Source organism: Sciurus carolinensis, chromosome 13 (assembly GCF_902686445.1).
Source record: "Sciurus carolinensis chromosome 13, mSciCar1.2, whole genome shotgun sequence".
Lineage (NCBI taxonomy): Eukaryota > Metazoa > Chordata > Mammalia > Rodentia > Sciuridae > Sciurus > Sciurus carolinensis.
The window spans coordinates 36,814,991-36,832,432 of record NC_062225.1 but is presented as its reverse complement, the minus strand read 5'-3'; the positions used below and the strand labels follow the sequence as shown (position 1 = coordinate 36,832,432).

Here is a 17,442-nt window from a genome sequence, read left to right as displayed (position 1 = left end):
GTCAGGAATCTACTCAAGAATAATATTGAGCCAGGTATGATGGGTGCATGTCTGTAATCCCAGTGACTCAGGAGGCTGAGGCAGGAGGATTACAAGTTCAAAGCCAGTCTCAGCAAATTAGTGAGACCCTAAGCAACTTAGTGAGATCCTGTTTCAAAATTAAAAAAAAAAAAGAGGTGTGGATGTAGTTCAGTAGTTAAGTGCCCCCCCAAATATTAAAAAAGAATAATACTGAGAATAAATGAGATGATATACATAAAACACATAATAAGTCCTCTGTTCATATGAACTATATGAAGATAAGATACATCCAAAGAGAATGAATAGAATATACTTGTATGCAAGATGGGCAGGAGTTGGGGAGGAATGTCCTGGGGCTTGTCTTAGGGGCATGGGATGCTGAGAGTCAAATGAAAACATCAAGTTCAACCTCTCAGTGATAAACTGAGGCTCAAATCCTGAAAAACAGGTACAGATGTCAGGTATGCAGGATCTAAGGACAGGACTTGAGAATGACAGGCCAAGAGTTTAGAGTAGAGCTAAGAGGGAATCTCAGGGAAGGGCTAGAGGACTCATTTCTGTGGGGTGCTACGTTTATGGTACATAGGCAAGTTAGGTCTGTTCAAGCAGCTAGAGAAAATTAGACAAAAGAATGAACATAAAGAAGGGAACTGTAGAACTTGTGGTACAGTATCACAGGAGCTGGCAATCAAATAATTATGTACTGCTGTGATTTATAGTGAGAGATATCTCCAGGTAAGAGAAGTCATGATTTCACAAACAGTATTGCCAAATCTGTGAATCTTATGTTTTGCTGGATTTTTAACTCTTCCTATTTGCAAGATGGCTAACTTTTAAAAACAGGTTCACTTCTACTAACTCACTGGTTACTCCTGATAGCACTTTTCTGCAGATGAAGGCACTGCTGCATAAAGAGGTAAAGTGTTACCAAAATCATGCAGCTAAATAGAGGCAGAGCTGAGCAATAATATGGGCCTCCTGACCCACACCTCCTTCTACACTGGGCCACACAGTCAAATGTCTAATCTTCAGCTACCACAGTCTCCATGAAGCACTGGTAGGTACTTCAGGGCTCTATCTGTAATAACATGCACCATGCAAATATGTAATAGATACCTTTTCCAGTCCTGCAGAACCACGGAGAAAGAAATTCCATTCAGCTTCAGTTAGCAATTCTTGCTGACGCATGATCTCAACACAGAGCATAAAGCTATAGATTAGCTTATGTTGTTCAAAAAGTCCCCTTGAAACATTGACATAAGCAGTTAGGAGAGTTTGTTCCAGTAATATTTCCAGGCGATGCTGTAGATCATCTGTCTTCACAGAAGTTTCTATTGTTGTATTGAACAACTGTGTGGAAGAGAGAACAACGTCTCTGATTTAATTCATTTTCTGGGACAAAAAGAAAATCTCTGTCCCTCCTATCCCTCCCAACGCTAGGTTCAGTGAGCAAACAGCATCATGGGAGGTGAATGCTGTCCTCTAAAAAATCCAGACTTCATCCTAAATTGATATGTGATATTTATTTTCTGTACTCCTTTTCCTTTCCCATTTTTCAAAATAGACCAATACCAATCTCTTAACAATGTTTAAAATGCATCATCTTGATGTGGGACAGAAAGTTTTGGGAAATGGAGGTCACCTGGCAGGACTGGTTTTTTCACATTATCAACTCAGATTTGACAAACTCTTTATTTTAGGAGGAAAACCATAAGGGCAAGGCAAGGTCATACACTCTTTTTAGCACTTCCCCAAGATAATTTTTAGGATGTGGAAACAATGTGCAAGAATTTGTCTTGAAATGTAAGAGAAAATGATTTTAAAGGAGATTTCCATGCTATTTCCTACCTGGAAATTTTGGGAGCACATCCCTCCCCCAAAGGTGCCCACATCACATTGGGAAGGCAGTAGAGATGGTGGCATTGAGGGATTAGGCATGAGGGGGTCAAAGGTGGCCCTACACATTTTCTGCAACTCCCAAACAGCACAGAAGGAAGATCCCCAAATTCTTAAGGACCCAATCTGTGTAAGGAAGTTGAGCAGAGCCTGAACTCATGAGTATGCATGAAGTCACTGGGTAAGGAAACTATGTATCAGAGACTTTAGGGAAGTCTCATCAGTCTGGAGGGCATGCAGCTGAGGTCTCAGGAACCACACAGCCTAAAGGGGCAAAGGTGAGAGGTAGTGCCTGTTCAATTCCTGAGATCAAGATACGCTGCTCATGGGGAAATCAAAACGGACTGGAAACAGCAAGCCAGTTGAGGACCAGATTAGTGCCAAGAAATGTATTCTACTTCTCCCTAAAAATACTGCACTGTGGCCCTAAAGAAGAATGAAATTATGGCATTTGTAGGTAAATGGATGGAACTAGAGAATATCATGCTAAGTGAAATAAACCAATCCCCAAAACCCAAAGGTTGAATGTTTTCTCTGATAAGTGGATGCTGATCCATAGTAGGGGGGAGGTAGGAAGAATGAAGGAACTTTGGATTATACTGAGGGAAGTGAGTGGAGGGGTAGTGGGGATGGGAGGGATGGTAGAATGAGACAGACATTATTACCCTATATACAGGTATGATTACGCTACTTGTGTGACTCAGCACCATGTACAGCCAGAGGAATGAGAAGTTCTGCTCCCTTGTGTACAATGTGTTAAAATGCATTCTACTGTCACATATAACCAATTGGAACAAATTAAAAAACTTAAAAAATAAAATAAAATAAAATTTTCGAAAATATAAAAATAAAAATACTGCACTCCAATTGTGCAGACCTCTTGATACCTACCCCTGGGAGCACAATAGAGCACAATAGGAAAACTGCCTGACTGTGTCAGTGTCCTCATTAAAAGACAGGTCTCCATTTCCCAAATTAAAAGGGCTTAGAGAAAGCATATACTTATTGTCAAGAATTGAGAATGTCCTTGTTAATTGTGCTGAAGGTTTGGTCAACAAAGGGTAATAGCACCCGCAAAAGAAGACTGAACTTTCTTTAACAATTTGATAAGAAACAGAAGTTAAAGCCCAGTGAATATGCGATATTTTGGTGCCAAAATAAAACACAGCAAATCTCAAAATTCCCTAAAGAATTTCAGTGTGAAATGGAATTACGGATGGCTTAGGTTGAGAATGTCCTGGCTAATACTGTCACCTACATATACAGGTTGGGTTTCTGATTTTCCTTACAAACCATAAAACGCCAGGGCTTTGACAATTCATCCTGTATATCTTTTCTGCTCAGCCAAAGCTATTTTTAAAGCGTCTTCATTTTTTTTAAAGGAGACTTTAAAACCTTGAAAAACACAAATTCCAAAACAAAAAAGTTGTTATCAGAATCATTTAGGTGGCATAAAAGGAGTTACTAATCCTTGCTTTGCTTGGCTTTATTACCTGCCAACATAAAGGAAGGAAGAAGAGACATGAAAACACAAATCTCTGCCTCCAGGAATTAAGGGTTTGACTCGGTAAGGATGGTTTTCAAAGGCTGCTAAAGCAGATCACATCCATTGAGAGAGGCCAGGCATGTCTTAACAACACGACTCTCATTTTTTCTCCATTTTTCATATCTGTTCTCTCCTGTAGTTCTAATTGTTGCTGAACCCCTACCAATTAAGACCTTTAGAAGAAAACCAAGCGTGCTCTCCTGTCATAAGAATTGTCTAAATATGTCAATTTCAGTAAGAATTATTTGAAAGTTATGGAGGGATGGAAACAGATTCTTCATTATGAAACACATATGTGGTCAGCACCACGTGAGATATAGGGATGGGTGAAGTTTTACTCCTGCCTTCTGGTAGGTCAGAATGCAGCCAGAGGGAGATGCCTGCCATGCAAGGCAATGTGAGGTAAGTATCATATGCAGCATATCAAATGTGATGGATGAAAGACCATTAAAATTGTTTGCTACTCATTCCAGTGAGAGATGGAATCTAAATTCCCTCCTCTCTGATCTGGGCTATCCTTAGTGACCTTGCTTGATCAACAGAGCGGCAGCAGTGCTGTTGTATGACATCCAGAGCTAGGTCAGAGGAAGCCTTGAATCTTCCACCTTAGTTTCTTTGTACGTTTGCTTTAAGGAGATGTTTTCTTGGAACCCAGCTGCCCTGTAGTGAGAAGGTCATATCCCATGGAAAGGCCACTGAAGGCACTGAGGCCAAGAGCCCAGTCATGTGAGTGAAGCATTTCAGATGCCCAGCCTGGTCAACCTCCAAATGTGTGTAGCTCCAAAAGCAGGCTTTGTTCGAGAAAGTAGCATTTAATCTTGGAAGGAAGGCATTCTAAACAGAGGGAGTGCCATAAACACAAAAGTATCCCCTTGGTCTGAGGAATGTAAATGGAATCAGTGTGGCTGATATGCTAAAGAGAAAGAGGATGTACTTTCAGTTCTCCGCTATTTTCTACTGTGAGTGATGATAAATATGGTCTTGCAAGGCCATATTTATCATTTTTGGATTGGGTCATGGGTATAAACACAAAGGATTAGAAAAGTGGGAGTAGGTTAAATTGCCCTGCACAGAAAAGGGTGGTGAGAGTAGGCAGTGTGTAGGTTAGGAGATGGGGAGATGTAGGCTGTATCCACAAAATAGAAGACATACAGCATGACAAGTCTAGAGATCTAATATACAACATGAGGATTACAGGTAATAAAATTGTGCTGTACTTGGAATAATGTTAAATGAGTATATTTCAACTGCTTTTGCCATAAAAACAAAAATATGAGCAACTATGTGAGATGACAGATATGATTATTTGTTTCAATATAGTAACCTTTTTAATATGTATACCGGTTCTTTAACAGAACATTGTATACCTTAAATATGCATAATAGTTTATTTGTTTTTAACTGATGGGACAATACAGCCAGGAGGGAAGGATTGGAAGGTCAAAGGCTGAGCCAGTGAGGCATGTGTGGGTAGACTGAGAGAAAGGGGCCACTGGAACCTAATAGCAACTGGAGGTAAACAGGGGGGTTTGCTGGGGATGCTTGGGTAAATTCTGCTGTGTTATGAGCACTGAAAACTTCCTGTGTCCCATGGAAGTCTTTAGCAAAACTACATTGCTTACTGAAGCTTTGTAACATCTAATTTGCTTTTGGTAGATAATGGAGTGCTGATACCCAGAGGGGGAAAAAATCCTATTCACAAGAGAACAGATGAAATTCAACTGTGAATATGAGATAAAGGGAAAGGAAGGAAGGAAAGATCCCTTTAAGTCAAAGCCAGTGTAGAAGAGGGAGGAGGTTGTTGTATAAAACATTCTAAAAAGAAAAAAAAAAAAAAAAAAAAAAGACACAGAAATCAATTTGGTTAAGCTGGTGTTGTTAAAAAACTGCAACAAAGAAAACACTAACAGTGAGATGGAAAGTGGACTACTACAGAGAAAGTGTAAGAACTGGTAGTGCAGAGTGTGACTTAAAACAAAAGAAAGGCAGGCAAGAAGGCAAACAGGCATACTTGCTTAGCTGAGGGAACCAAGAAAAAAGGAACCTTGCAAAGCAGTTTTCTTCCCTTCTTCTATAATATTCTGTACAGAGCATTCCAATCTTTAGGAGACATAATGGGTGGGGTCACACTCTTGAATCATGTGTGTGGACCCAAATTCCTGGAGGATTTTATCTGAAAATTAGACTCATGGCATGTCTAAGGCAAGAAACAAGTGGGCTTAAAAGGAAGTCAAAGAGATGAATTTCACTAACAACAACCATGTACTTACCTGCTTAAAATATTTTAATGAATACTGATACATAGGATCTATTTCCGAGAGGCTTGCAATAACAAAGTACATAACAGAGCCTTGAGTGGCTACTGGACGATACTTCTCACGAGCAACATTGATCATCATCTCAGTGGACTCAGCTTCTTTCAGTCTGGTTTTAATGGCACCGGAAGTGATCTAAATAAACATATAAGTTCTTAAGGATATAATTCAGAAAAAATGTGGGAATTTTGATATATCCAGTCAGGACTAGGAAAGAAGAATGGAATGAGTTAATGATTATAATAAGGGAACTCCAGATGCAATGATTGAGGGTCAGAACTCAATGATCTTCTTTTGACTGAGCTGACCCTTGTTTCCTCCAGAGTTTGGAAGGGGTGAAAACAAATAGGCAATTTAATCAGCTCTGAAAAGATTGGAGCAGGACTTCTCTGAGACTCGTGTTTGAGTTACTTCTGAAATGGAAACACTAATGCAGCATGCCTAATAGCTCCCTGCCTTGTGAACAGAGCATGGTACACATAGTCTGTACACATAGTAAAAGAAAGTCTGAAGGAAGAAGGGATACCCTGGAAAATGCCCAACAGAGTGGGTGGAGAGAGGCTGGATGACAGTGGTCCTAAATTTCACCCTTGATAAAAAGGATGACTAATGTTCTTTACCCAACACTCCCAGGTATGAAGTGCTATAAACCTAAGTTAGCTGGAGACATTTTAAGGTATTTAGATATTCTTTAGGTTTTCTATATTTGGAGTTTGCAGGAAGCCTTTTGGTCAGTGGGTTTTCCAAGATTGCCTTCTGTATCTCTCAGACTCTTTCTGTTGCCATCTGTTCCTGTCTCTTATGAGTCACATATAATCCGGAATTTTCTAAATTTATTAAAAATAAAGAGAAACAAGTGAAATGGATTTTAACAATACATTTTAATGCAATATAACCAAAATATTATATAACAATCATATTAAAAACTATTGAGCTGCTTTATATTTTTTATATAAATCTTTGAAATCTGGTGTGTATTAACTCAAGTGCTCAACAGCCACCTATGCTAGAGGCTTCCTACCATAAGGAAGAGTGTAAGTCTAGACTTGTTCACGCCAGCCCATAGGTAAAGGAGGGGAGGGATTCAGTGCAGAAGATGCGTCTGGGAATCAGGAGGTTCAAATTCTCCCTGTAATTGCTCCTAAGGAAGCTGGGGGAAAAAAAAGGGTGGAGTCAAGTGGGGAATCCCAATCTCTTTACTGAACTCAACTAAAACTTTCACAAATGAGTAGAAAAAGGAAGTTGGTAGGGGAACAATTGGATCATGGGGACCCACTAGCAAATAGTTCTTTATTCTCTGAAGAGTACAAAGCCTTGATAATTCAGAACCCAATACTGAATCTTCTTTTTGTCAGAGAATGTTAGAACATTATACACCTTAGTTGGGTTTGGCAAGAACTTGTAGAAATTATGCCCTATAGAGACATAAGTCTTTAGCAGTGGTTAGAGAATATAAGACATATTTTAAAATAAGGATTGTGGGAGTTGGAGGAAGTACAAACTATAGGCAGAAAGTGGCAGGAAATGCAATGATGGCTTGGTCTGATCTCTACTCTATAAAAAGAATGTTTCCAAAGCATTTCCTTGAAAATAAATAAAAGAACCTGCTATTTATAGGAAAAGATGGCAGTAAGAACACATACAACTGCTTCACTCTCTATTAAAACCAGGATAAAATCATATTAAAGGAATTTAAAAAACAGTGTAGACCCACAAAGATGGGTGAAATGGGAGAGGAAATAGCCTTAAAATGTTGGGAGCTGGAGATCACACCAAAGAGTGATCATGACTGAGAAGACCCAGGAAAATGGATTCTTAAGCTGGCATAAGGGGAAAGCCAGAAATTCACCAATTTATAAAACACAATCCTCCTCAAAGATGTAGGAATTAGCAACAGGCACTGCTGGAAGTAGGAAGGGCCTAAAATAAAAATTGGTTGAAAGACTCCTAGGTTGTGTCTCCCACACCACACTGCCAGGGTTGTCTCTTCCCCACCAGAAAAACAGAGAGATTCCCCCTCTGAAGAAAGTATAAGACAGTTTTTTCCCCCTTTGTAGGAGGAAACAAGGAACAGTTGAGAGCTAGGTACCATTCTGAAAACAACAATTAGGTGTGCAGACTTCTCTCTCAACCTCCCAAACACTTGCAGTCAGATCTCCACCCTCAGGCAACAGAAGTACTGACCAGGTTATGATCAGGGAATAATTACAGTGGGAGGTTGGGCTATGGAAAGGTTGGTTGTGTGTGTGTGTGTGTGTGTCTGTGTGTGTGTGGGGGGGTGTTAGAAGTATAAGCAAGGTTAATGAGTAAAATGAAAGTAGTTACCCAGCTGAAGGGAACCATGGGTGTGTGTGGGGAGTGGGGACAAAGAAGGAATGCTGTTTATCATAACAAGCCTTACAGAAAGCCTTCATTCTTTAAACAGTTTGCATGTAAAACTGATAAAATGTAAAAATAAATGGATTAATAAATTTCCAGAAATTATAAACCTAAGGAAAAATGAATAAAAGGAGAACAGAGACCAATAAACAAACAAAAAGAGAAGGGAAATGGTAGACCCAGAATAACTTGTTTATTTTTCTTTCACACCAAGTTCTCAAGAGACTGTAGGATATAAAGAAACAACTCAGATTTGACATCAACAAGAGGCAAAAACATAACCTTATGCATTCCCTGTCTAGTAATGTCAAAGGGAGTTTTTATTCCCTAAAATATTTTATTTTTCATGAATTGATAAAATCATCTTATAGGCTGTGCTCCTTGTATATATTTCTTAAATGATGGCTTAAATCTGAGAAATAATTCACTGCAGTATTGTATGTTTAATGTAAAACTTCATCATACTATCAGCACGTTCTTTTGAACATCAGTTGTGTGCAACCATCATTTTTAACCCCTGGAGTCATAGATTCCCACTTCATGAAATCAGTCATCGAACAGAAGAGCTAGGACATGGAACAAGATAACTGTGACATAAGGTAAACAGCAACAAGTGCTACAATAGAAGTTTGGATAGACCCTACAGAAGTTCCAAGGAGCAGGATATTAATTCCAGTTGTGCATACTCGGGAGGCTTCCTGGAGGACGTGACACTAATATGAATTTATAAATGTGTTTATTCCTTTTAATTTCTACTTTTTCCCAGTTCTTTATATTACATACTTTACTAAAAAGCACAGAGAATAAAAGAAAATCAATTGCCTACAAGTTCTCTACTTGGATTGTAAGGAGGCCTGACAGCGAGGCACTCTTGTGCATGCCCCTGGTAGCTTCAGGTGGTCCCATTCTTGCAGGACCCTCAAAGGCTGTAGTTTTAACTTTTGAAAAGATGCATTTTCTATACATACTGAAAATATTCACTTGCCTTTGAGTCCTGGAGTGCATCAATAAGTTCTTCATTGTCCAGAATATTCCCTTCAGATGTAAAGAGCATTCTTAAGATCTTGTCTTCAATAGACTTCAACTGGTTTTTATCACTGTTGATCCTTACAATGAGCTGGATTCTTTGCTCTTCCAATTCGGGTTTTTCGAGTCGTACCACATCACTAGAACCAAAGTCGGAATAACTGAATCGCGCTTTTGTCAGTGCCCTGTAGTTGATTCTGTTTCCTTTCCTGTTTGAAATTGTTCTTATTCTCAGTGCTCTTTAGCTGAACATTCATGCTATTAGCTGAATTTGAATACACAATGCCACTCTTTCACTGGATTTATACAGTGGCTTTTCACTGCAACTACACGTCAGTTCCTATTCTACATCCTGCATTTCAGAGACCTGCACCCTATCACAGTTCCTGTCACTTCTACTCATCCTATAGAGAAGCTGTTGTCTGCTCTCTCATCATACAATCTCTCTCTCTAATACTTGGCTGTGCCAAACTGAAAATAATGCCTGGAATGTTCTTTTTTTAATGACACAGGAAATTATGAAACCCCCAACACTAAAATTCCTTTTTTTCAAGTAAAATATGATTAGTACTAATTGCATAAGCAATACATGAATTCATTCTCATAAAAAAGAAGACAAATGAATAAAGTACAAGTACCTATTTATCAGTTCCATCTTCAAACACAATTTCTTCCTTAGAGGTAACCACTATTTGACATACCCTCCAAAAGCATGTTCTCTAGGTGTATATTTATATGTACACAGACATAGAATAAACTTAAAGATAAACTGTTAAATAAAAAAATGCCAAAAAATAGTATTTACAGTCTGACAACACATTTTTTCCTTAAAAGCACTTTTAAGAATTCTATATGTCCTGAGAGTTCCCTTTATGATATATAATCTTTCTGTCCTTGAACATGGGGTGTCTTGCCAAATAGCTCTTCATCCATAGTTCTTGACTGTATTTAAACAAGGAGCCTTACCCTGAGGACCACCCTTGTCTAATATTGCATATGAACTTTTATCTCTTTTCACTTTTCCTTTCATAATTTGCTCCCAGTGCATGGTTTGCAGGAGCTCATCTTTATTAAGCATCATGCAGGTCAGGCACCTTACTGTGAATTTTATGTGGATTATCTCTTTTAACCACTTGAAGGCTCCTGGAGGTTGATACTGTGGTTCCCCTTCAGTAGTAGGTCACTTCCTCAGGTCACACAGTTATGAGAAGCATAGTCAAGCTTGCACCTGAGTCTGCTGACTCTAGTACACTATGATGCATTGCCTCATAGAACAAACCTTTGTTTGTTATGTTCATACTGAATTCAGATACCTTAATATCATTATCACCTCAAATTCAATTATTTAAATAACTTTTTCAGAAGTGAGGAATTTGGAGAGAGTTTTTAAGATAAAGGTGAGCTCAGATAACAACTTAAGAGAATCATAAGTCAGATCAAGCAAGTTAAAAATCAAAAGGAATGGCCAAGAAAATCTCTGTGGTAAGTTAGAGTTTCTGAAAGAAGAGAGGAAGGCAGAGGTGAGCTATTTGGATGGTTTAATGGAATACCTTAAAGTTGGAAAGGGGACTTGTCTAATCCCTGAAGGACTGTATTTGGAAATGCTGAGGATCCTGGAGGAAATTTTACTCAATGAACAACTAAATACAATGTGTGCTGCCTGCCTGGGAGCTTAGCAGAGCACAGGATGGCTGAAATAGTGATGGCTTGTTAGAACACAGGCAAATTGAGCTACATCCTCACACAGGCTGCAGGCTGTCAGCTTCCCTTTTCAATGCCATTGGTCGGGGAGAAAATGCAGGGAGATTCTGTACCCCATGACTGATCTCAGCATTGCTCTATTTCTCATTAGGGTACTTGTCCTTGTCCCAGGCAGTCTGAGAGTAGTCACACAGCTAAACTTAGCTATTCAGAAGAATAAACTGACTTGAAAATGTTCAGCCATGAATTTAGAACATGTCCATAAAATGTGATGAAATACCTTTAATTGGCAAGAAGTCAAGCAAGTTAGCAGCTGGCAGAATAATTTCTAAACTAAACAAGGAAAATAAGCCTTAAGCTCACTAGCAATAGTAGGTGCAAGAGTAGAATAATCCTGACTTGAATGAATGTGTATAGTTTTGTAGTGCTGGGGATCTAACCAGGGCCCTCGCATGCTAGATAAGCATTCTACCACTGAGTTATGTCCCCAGCCACCTTTTTTTTTTTTTAATTAATTTAGAGATGAGGTCTTGCTAAGTTGCTTAGGGTATCGCTAAATACCTGAGGCTGGATCCTCTTGCCTCAGCCTCCCAAGTTTCTGGGATTATAGGTGTGCGCCACCACACCCAGCCAAGGTATATATATATATATTTGAAAATGGCTCCAAATTTTATTTTCCTTTAGAGTTAATGAACACATGTACACACATATATATTCACATATACATATATGTTTGTGTATATGTTTGTTAAATATAGTCATACACTGTGCTATAATGTTTGGTTTACAATGAACTACATATATAACAAGAGTCCCATAAGATTATGTTGCCTAGTGTTGTAGCTGTCTTTGTGTAACTACACTTTATTATTTTTTCACAATGAAATTGCCTAATGACACATTTCTCAGATTGTATCCTTGTTGGTAAGTGGTACATGTAAGTATATATACATACATGTACATACACATATAATTAGCTTTTTAAAAATATATTTTTAGTTGTAGTTGGACACAATACCTTTATTTTAATTTTTATGTGGTCCTGAGGTTCAAACCCAGGGCCTCACGTGTGCTAGGTGAACGCTCTACCACTGAGTCACAACCCCAGCCCTACAATGGGTTTTAATAAACATCAGTATTATTATTGTAATAAATATTTTAAAAATTCTACTTTCTAAATATCTTGGCTAGTTCCAAGATTAATATTAACAACTCATAATCCCATTTTTGGGATATGGGAATTTAATCACATACTGAATATACTGAGGGAAGATATTTATTTTTTGTAGGAATGTGATGGGTTGACATATTTGACTCCATGGAAATGTTATAGGCCAGACTATATGGGCAATGACTAAACAGCCTCCATTTTACCTTGAGACTCTATGTTATGAAGGAAATGCTTTTCTCATGGGAATGTCCTACCACTGTACCCATCAACAGTTGCTTTAGCATGACTTGTTTGGCAATACAAAATGATGAAATGGCAATTCTTATATAATAAAAAATTGTTCTCTTTTTGATTCCTAGTTTCCTAAACAATATACCATGTTAATGGTGATGTTAACAGTGATTATTTAGATATCAGTAACCATTCTTTAGTTTGTACCTAAGTAAGGTCATTTTGATCCACTTCCCCCTCTGCTAATGATTTCGGATCCCATGATGTTAGTTTATAATTTTGAATCATAGCAACAGACACTTATGATTGATGTACTGATTTTTTTTTTATTATTGTACACAAATGGGATACATGTTGTTTCTCTGTTTGTACATGGCGTAAAGGCATACCATTTGTGTAATCATAAATTTACATAGGGTAATGTTTGATTCATTCTGTTATTTTTTTCCCTTCCCCCCCACCCCTCCCACCCCTCTTTTCCCTCTACACAGTCCTTCCTTCCTCCATTCTTGCCCCCCTTCCTAAACCTAACTCTAACCCTAACACTAACTCTTCCCACCCCCCATTATGTGTCCTCATCCACTTATTAGTGATATCATTCTTCCTTTGGTTTTTTGAGATTGGCCTATCTCACTTAGCATGATATTCTCCAGTTTCATCCATTTGCCTGCAAATGCCATAATTTTATCATTCTTTATGGCAGAGTAATATTCCATTGTATATATATACCACATTTTCTTTATCCATTCATCAATTGAAGGACATCTAGGTTGGTTCCACAATCTGGCTATTGTGAACTGAGCAGCTATGAACATTGATGTGGCTGTTTCTCTGTAATATGCTGATTTTAAGTCCTTTGGATATAGGCCAAGGAGTGGGTGTACTGATTTATGGTATAAAAACTCCTGCAAACCTATGGTCGGGGCTATTCTCCAAACAGCCATTTTTGGGGCATTATGTGAGACAGTCAGTCGGCCAGCTTAATAAAGACTTTCAAATTTGGACTTCTCCATGGTGATCACTCTGTTCTTAAGTGTGCCCCATAACAGGAAAATATCAAGAGTCCAGGGAAACAGGAGAAAATTTGTAGTACCTACTTTTTCACAGATTTGGAGAAAAAAGTTTCTAGAAACAACAGAACAAGTGACTTCATACACTTGTCAAGATTGGAGAGCCTAGTGAGGGAAAGAGGCAGGCTGGGCTCTCAGCTTTACCCAAACAATGGGTTAGAATAATCTTGAGAAGACTGGGCAAGATTGGCGACTGTGAGCAACTGTGATGAAGAACTTGGCCATATGCTATTATCTTTTTGATTGAGTCATGTGTGATGCTTTTTCCTTTCATAAAATTTCTAAAGAAAACATTAGAAAACTCATGACATCCCTGCTTCCCACACCTCTGTTTTACCTTAACAACTGATCCTCCAGACCTGATTTGGTTACAGTGAAATTGATGATGGTAACTTTAATGCACACCTAGAAAAGAAGCACGGAGTACATAAAAATGCTTAAGTGCACACGACTAGTAAAACAAGAAGTGCTTTCTTCATTAGGACTTGGCTCATTATCACCCAGGAGAATGTATCTTAAGTCTGATTGTTCACACATGCACCCTCCTACACACTCAAGCATAACATAGCTTTCAAAATTCTAATCTGTTTTTCCTCACCAGTATGAGTAACATTTTTGTTCCACAAACCTCATAGTTATAGAAGTCTACATGACGTTTTAAGGAAAGATAAGTTAGAAAAGTGTTGGAAGTAAAATTTTAAAATCAATGACTTGAATTCAAATTCCAGCTGCACCCTTGGGTGAATGTATGCTGTTGAGCAGTGTTTTTAGTTCCTGATATTTAAAAACTGATATAATAGTAGTAACAATTCATAGGTTAGTTATGAGGACTAAATGAGGTAATAAAATCATTTAATTATAGTAATTAAGTTATAGTGTCTGTGTTAAGAAGTTATTATTAAATCAAGCAATACATACTTTATCTCATAATGTTTTTGTGGAAAATTGTTACTATGCTATCATAATATTTTGACATCAATTGAGTAAATCAATAGCAAAACCCAATAAATACAGTAAGAGTGTTTGAATGCCATGCAGTTAACATATATTACAAATCCTTCATGGTTATGGTTTAAATATGAGGTGTCCCCGAAAACATTGCATTGTGTGAGACAATGCAAGAAAGTTCAGAGGTTAAATGATTGGGTTATGGGAGTCTTAATCTACTCGGTGCATTAATCCCCTGATAGGGATTAACTGGGTGGTAACTATAGGCATGTAGGGTATGAGTGGAGGAGGTGGGTCATTGGAGGAATGCCTTTGGCATACATATTTTGTCCTTGTTGAGCAGGGCTCTCTCTCTGCTTCCTGGTGCAATGTTCTGGGATGCTTTCTTTCATCACACTCTTCTGCCATGATGTTCTGCCACACTTTAGGCCCGCAGAAATGGAGTTGGCCTTCTATAGACTGAAATATCTCAAACCATGAGCCCCCAAATAAACTTTTCCTCCTCTAAAATTGTTCTTGCCAGGTCTTTTGGTCACAGCAGAAAAAAAGGCTATCTAAAACACTTGAGTTAAGTTTCTATCTCCACCTCAGAGTTGGCTGACTTGAGGATCCTGAGATGGACTGGGTTTTGTGTGCAGTACTCCCTCTTAAAAGTTAAATGAATGAGGAATCAAAGAGTCAAGTTAACAGAATGTTCACTTTTCTAAGTTCTGAAATGGAACTTGAGACATGATTCTTGGCAGTGGCTGTGTAATTAATCTCCTCAAAGATGACGAGGAGATCCCCGCTGTAGGCTTCACATTTACTCAAGAAGTGTGTCAATTTCATTCAACTTGATCACATCTAGTGAACACATATAGCTATGAGAAAATTCAATAAATAAGATAAAAATGACCCTACTAGGAATGGTATGTTCAAGAATATTGGGGTGGGGGTTCTGATGTAAAGGTCCTTCCTTAGGAAGATCCTGAAGAATGTGGAGATATGCCTGTAGCTGCATAGCACTCAGGGTACCTGGAGTAAAGTGGCCAGGTGAAGCACATGTGGGAGGGGAAAAGTGGAGTCCCACCTGCCTTCATTTTTGTTGCAACTGCCTTGGTTCTAGAGCCCTAGAATAGGGGTTCTCCTGCATGCTGTGTTGTTCAGTGATATATCAAGTGGGGCTCACATAGCATCCTTCAGAATCTACAAGCATGCTCCTCCCTTCTTTATTTCTAAGTACAGACACTGAATATCTGGCTTTTGATTCTCTAATGCTACCCTGTTATCAGTTTTCAAGTAGGCCACCACTTTATTTGGGGGTATATGCCATGGGCTTTCACACTTAAACAATGACTCCCCACCAACCCTGCCAGTTATTGCCATGGACTTTTAATTGAGATCTGGTTCATTTATTAGCCACAAATAACAGGGGATAACAGGGACATAAATAATGTTTGCTGAAGGAGAGAGGAGAATGATTAGAAGGGAATAGTGATCATGTTTATGAGGGGTCACTGTGAACTAGAAGGGAGATGGAGAGAGCATAATGCTGTGAGTCTGGGACCCAGTGGGCAGAGGCTTGATTCTCAACTGGATGGAGAGGATAAAGGTGACTGGAGTCAGAGTCAGGACTCAGAATTGAAATCAGAGGAGGGCCATTGAAATCAGAGTGGGGTAGTGAAGGGTGAAGAAGGAGAAAGGGAGAAGATTATTAGTTTTCCTTCTAAAACGTAGGAACCCACCAAACTTTAGAACTTCATTGCACATAATAATTCCAGTTAGGGTGAGAATTTCGGACTAGCAGTCCATACCTCAGGCAGATAGTGGGGATTTGACATTTTGGTTGTCATATAGAACCTGAAGTTTCTGTCATAATCAATATCTGAGTCTCCAAGGCGAATGAGTAGTCGTCCACCACTGATGAAAGTTTGTTTCAAAAGAATAGGTTCTAGAGCTGGATCCAAGGTTTCTTTGAGCTTCAAAATGGGGAAAAAAATGCGAAAAGTAAGCGATTACAATGGATGGCATCAACTTGTCAAAATTTTATAGGTTTAAATTTACTTTGAGTAAACCTTATTCTACACAATGCATACCTACCCCATACTGCCGCAGACTCTCAGTTAAGTTCTGATTCATTTGTTAGTCACAATATTATATTTTTTCCTCAAAGCCAATATTATGAACGGTTAGAATTCAGGCATGCAACCATTGCCCATGGACCCCATAGGGACACCTTTATGTCAGGTGAGGTTCCATGGTCCAAAAGTTTTCAAAATTTGACTATAATCTATCGTAACAAAACATTTCACATTGTAACATGGTACTCACACACGTTAATTCTTAAGAGCTTATGAGATAAAACTTACTCTATCCATGATATAATTTTGTGTTATAAATATCCTCTTCTAGTTCATTAATAACTGGTGATTGAAACAGACTAAATTTTTTTCATACCCATGAATGTGTAGAGACCAAGTGTGAAAATACCACCCTAACAAATGTAGAGAGCAGCTAGGTATATAATGTTAATGACCCCAAGACCCAGAGAAAGGGAAGGTCCAGTTAGAGTGTCCTGTTTCTGACTAGGGGCCTAACTCCTTAGAGTGCTCATTATAACAGTTAAAATGCTCTTCTGTCTAGGGGCAGAACATTATTGAAGGTCTTCTCTCCACTGCTATGAGTGAGAAGAGTCCCTCAAGACCTCTTGGGTCACAAAGTAAACCTGGGTTCCAGAATTCAGTTTAGGACTAAGGTAAATGCCAAAGTTTTCCAGAAACCTCACTCTCTCCTGTGATTTCGAGGTTTGAAGGAGGATCTGGAGTCCATTACAGAACCTTCGCTGTGTTGCTAAGTGCCAAAGCTTGGCTACATGTGCTCTTTATGGCACCTTGTGCTCTTTATAACTTGGGTGGGGAGTATTGACCTTTTTAATGTCTCAGTGTCCTCACCAGTAATGTGGGATAATAATCGTAATTACCTCATAAGTTTGCAATGAGGATTAATGAGTTAAATACTGAGAACCAAGTCTGGAAAGTAGTGAACATGTTAATGAATTAGTGAATTTTTACATGTTATTATTGCTAGTCACCATGCAAAGGTTGCAACCAAGATGCTCCAGGTCAGTGCTCCTTCCTGAATTTCCTGACTTTCTGCTGAT

The 17,442-nt window shown here is 38.6% G+C and overlaps 1 protein-coding gene across 1 annotated transcript in view; it reads right to left on the bottom strand.

Annotated features, from left to right (window-relative positions):
• LOC124962941 (dynein axonemal heavy chain 6-like) overlaps positions 1–17,442 on the bottom strand; it is a 292,982-nt gene that overhangs the window by 78,241 nt on the left and 197,299 nt on the right. The window contains 5 exon segments of the mRNA XM_047522202.1: positions 1,138–1,371; positions 5,733–5,912; positions 9,142–9,322; positions 13,693–13,760; positions 16,097–16,261. Coding sequence (XP_047378158.1) covers positions 1,138–1,371; positions 5,733–5,912; positions 9,142–9,322; positions 13,693–13,760; positions 16,097–16,261 — 828 coding nt within the window.